The sequence below is a fragment of the Nestor notabilis genome, unplaced genomic scaffold (assembly GCF_000696875.1).
Source record: "Nestor notabilis isolate BGI_N333 unplaced genomic scaffold, ASM69687v1 scaffold25891, whole genome shotgun sequence".
Lineage (NCBI taxonomy): Eukaryota > Metazoa > Chordata > Aves > Psittaciformes > Psittacidae > Nestor > Nestor notabilis.
This window is the reverse complement of record NW_009916490.1, coordinates 11,909-16,033: the sequence shown is the minus strand read 5'-3', so window position 1 is coordinate 16,033 and position 4,125 is coordinate 11,909. Positions and strand designations below refer to the sequence as shown.

General features: G+C 49.1%; 1 protein-coding gene across 1 annotated transcript in view; it reads left to right on the top strand.

The window, feature by feature from the left end:
* The first annotated feature begins 2,125 nt into the window (after positions 1–2,125).
* LOC104413581 (C-C chemokine receptor type 7-like) overlaps positions 2,126–4,125 on the top strand; it is a 2,842-nt gene continuing 842 nt past the window's right edge. The window contains 2 exon segments of the mRNA XM_010024616.1: positions 2,126–2,173; positions 3,889–4,125. The exon segment at positions 3,889–4,125 is cut by the window's right edge and continues 12 nt beyond it. Of these exon segments, the coding sequence (XP_010022918.1) occupies positions 3,949–4,125 (177 nt within the window). The 5' untranslated portion in view covers positions 2,126–2,173; positions 3,889–3,948.

The following is a 4,125-nucleotide window of genomic DNA, read 5'->3' as shown; positions in this document are numbered from 1 at the left end:
CTGTAGAAGAATTGTGATGGGGGGGGGGGGGGTGCAGAAAGAGGGGATGAAACAGGATGAGCTGCTTAATATTGAAAAGTCATTTGACATTTAAGGCACTTGAAACAGCAACTGAGAGAAAAAGAGCATGATGCTCTTCAAAGGAATGAGTCAGCTGAACTGCTACAGGATCAGTACTTGAGTCACTTCAGCATCCTATTTCATTAGACACTTCACAGTGTACTATGAAAGAAAAGACAAGAAAAGCGAGGCAGTTCCCCAGGGCTGTGCATTCATGGTTTGTCAGATTAAAGAAGGGCTGGGCTGGTCCTGGAGCTTGAAGGGGAGATGCAAAAGAAGCAGAAGCAGGTGGTGCTGTGCTGGGGCCATCAGCCTGGCACCCAGCAGCACTGTGTCCCTTCCATGAGATGACAGAATAATGCAACCCAAGAAATGCCCAGAGCAAGGCACTGATGGAGCAGAGCTTAGGTTGGTGCCTCTCCCCTCTGGATTGCCAGAGGTTCTTCTCTTCATACAGTTGCTAAGAGGTGACCTGCCTTTGAGGCCTCAGCCCCTGGGCCAGCAGAGGTAGTTATTGTCCATCCCCAAGCAGACTAAGCACCAACCCCAGGAGGCCCCTGGAAATCAGGTGATTAAGAGGGTCGAACGTTAGACTAAAGTGACTGGGCTTTTTTAGGCAGAGGTCAGGGACCCCATGCCCGTGTCCCATGCAGGAAGGGCAGTTACAGTCTAGGCTTGCTTAAATTAACCCAGCAGGTTTAAGCCATTTGGGCTTTCAGTGTATTTCCTGTGTGTAATATGCAGAAGTTAGATCAGCTTGAAGGGAGAGATGGCTACAGCAGAAGCTCACCAAACCTCTTCCTGTAGCCTGGAACTGCTCCGAGTGAAAGCCACTGGACATACAGAGAATACAGACAACATTTAGCCAAGCTTCCCCACTAACTCCTCAGCATACTCCATTCCTGACTAAAATGCCCTACCAATGCACTAGTACATTTTTTGATTCCCCCAGAAGGATTCAGAGAAGGTGAGGGGTGGAGGAACATAACTGAGCACCCAGCTACATGAGTATAAAAGATTAAAATAAGGGGGGAAAGGTGAGGCAGGGAAGCTCACATACAGGCTCTGGGGATGGTAAATACAAGTCTCACACATGGCTGCGGATCTCTCACCCACACATCACCACTCAAAACAAGTATCTCCATTCACAGATACCAAAGTAACCAGTTCTGTTAGTAAGGATGTTATTATGTGTGATTTAAAGTAGGGATACAGTTGCAGTTACCTGAAGTAGTGGAAGTTCATCCTCCTGGTCCAGCACAAAACCTGACCAGGAGACTGGCAGAGCAAGGAAGAGTGTAAGGGACCTCTACAAAGAAACAGAACAGTGTGGAAAAGCCAGACTCCCTAAAGAAATGGGCAGCTGAAAACCAAAGGCAGGTCCTGTCTCTGCCCCAGCCTTGCTCAGGGATCCTGGACCAGATAATCATGGAATCTTGAACGAGCAGGGAAGTGAATGGCTGCACAGAACTCACCAGTGCCTAGAGACACACCCTAGGATGAGCAGCACAATGCTCAGAACAGCCAATGCCAACTCTCCCTCAAGGAAGAGAACATCTTCTGCTTGCGCCAGAGCAGAGGCCGGGGCTTTCTCACAGCTGCCAGATCTCCTTCCAGCTTGAGCAACTTTCAGTTGCAACTGCCTGAGGTAGATGCTGGCACATGCTTTAAATAGAGCAGGGAGAAAGTTTTCACTGGCCTCTCTGCCTCTGCTAACCACAGCAGGAAGAACTGTTTGTCTGAGATTGCTCTCACCATTATCACATCTGGCTCTAAACTCAGTTCTTCCTCCCAGCTCTCAGCATCCTGTATCTCCCCATCCAAAGGCAGCAGAAGCCAACTCTGACATTTAGAGACAAACAACAAATTGCAGGCAGCTTCAGTGATGGGAACAGAGCTTTCCTGTTCTGCAGCACACTCACCATACTGTCAGGGAGCAGCTGGGACAAATGTATTGCACTCCCAGCTTTATGCTTTCACACGGGTTGAGCAGGCTACACCCTCGGCTCAGAACAGGCCCCGCTCAACTACTAACTCTAACACAGCGTCTCCTTCTTCTACAGGCAAGCAGTTAAAGGTCACTCTTGTTCTCAGCCTTCCTCTATTTTTTCAGGTAAGATGTTAAAAACAACATTGTTGAAATCCAGTTGTATTTTTGTTGTGGGTAGAGAGAGATCTTGAAAACTCTGACAGGCAAAAAGCAACCACCCACAGCCCTGAAAGATGTGTGGGGACACAGCTGCTCATAGCACAGGTCCAGCCCAGCAGGAGGTGGGTGGTGAGGCAGCAGAGCAGTGCTAGAAGCTGGACAAAAAACAAACAAGAGAAATGAAAACAAAGAGAGACCAGAAACTATGACATACACTGCCATTTAAGATGGCCTGGACCGTTAGAATTAAGTCCCCTTTAGCAACAAAAGGAGCATTTTCAGGAAAGACAAGAGCACCCTACGCTGAGCGCTTGCAAAGTGCCGACTCAATGCTCTTTGCAACACCTGGTCAATGCATTGAAGACCTCAGCCTTCAACAATTGAGGTCAGTGTTGAAGAGCTGATATGCCCAAGCAGGAGTTCAGTTCTTCCTCTGTCTGTTCCTGCTCAGAGTAAATGTGAAGGGGGAAGGAGAACCCAGAGTACTGAACTGTGCTGTGACCCGCTCTTGAACCACGGCCTGGCCCTAGTGCTCGCACTCTCACAACCACAGGAGCAGCCTCAGCCATACCACGGTCCCCAGCTCAGGCTCTCCAAGAGGCTCAGCAGAGCAGGGAGGGGTTTGCAGCCTATTTCTTTTCACTTTCACTTCTGATGGCATGCCTCCAGCTAGCAGGCAGGATGTGGTGAAAGGCAAGCCTGCCTGAGATGGAGAACATGCGAAGATACTTGGTGATAACAGGCAGAGGTATCCAGGGGAAACCTTTCATCTCTGTGCCATGAAGAGAAGGTACTGGAGCCTAATAAGTCTCAAAAAAACAGGGCACAGAGACCACAAGCTCACTCTGCCCTGTGTGTTAAGACAGTGTAGGAAGATAAAACAAGAATAATCAGAACTTAAATCAGGGGCAGGAGCCTGAATGAGACACCAGCAACGTGTCCATGCCAGCATGGTAAGAGTTTCCTGCTTCACTCTGTTTCCTCCCAGTCTCATCAACACCTCTATTAATTTAGCAGCAAAAAGAGCTCAGGGAGGCTCCAGCTTCATTCTCCCATGGAGATCCAGCCACCCCTGGGCTCACCCCTCACTGTGGGGACAGGACCTCGCCATGCTGGGTTGCTGCTGTTAGGAACCACCACCCCTGCACCCGTTTTCTAGCACTGCTACGAGCAAGAAGGGGACACAAGCAACAGGATGGGAAAAGGAAGGGAATACTCAAGTTAGAAAATGCCACAAGTAGTCAGTCAAGAAGAAATGTTGTCCCTGCTGAGAGAAGGAGAATGCTGAAGGATATGTTATTTTTCACATTTTATCTGAGAGCTGACTGTGTACAAAGAGCTGAATGTGGCTCCTGAAACATTCTGGAAAGCAGCCACACGTTTGAAAGTTTGCAGGTGTTACTGTGGCTGAGCACTAAACAGTTCTGGTGGAATTCCCACTTTAAACCCAAAAAACCCCAAACCTCACATACTTATGGGAAGTGTTTTCAGCCATGAGACATTGCCAACTCTGTTCATGATGTTGGCATAAGCCAACACCTGGGAAATCCCTGGGACTTCTCTGCGGGCCGTGGCTGGGTAATCCTGCCTGCTCACAGGTCAGCACCAGGCTCCCCTCCCAACACCACAAGGGGCACAGTACCTGTCCCAACACACTCTTCTCTTCTCCTCTATTCTAGCTCTGTACCGGGAACAACGTCACCGATTACTATGACTCCAACACCACCATCGACTACAACATGTTCGAGGTCCTGTGTGAGAAGGATGATGTCCGTAACTTCCGCGCTGCCTTCCTCCCAGTTATGTATGCCCTCATCTGCTTCACAGGGCTGCTGGGGAATGGGCTGGTGATGCTCACCTACATCTACTTCAAGAGGCTCAAAACCATGACAGACATCTATTTGCTGAACCTGGCT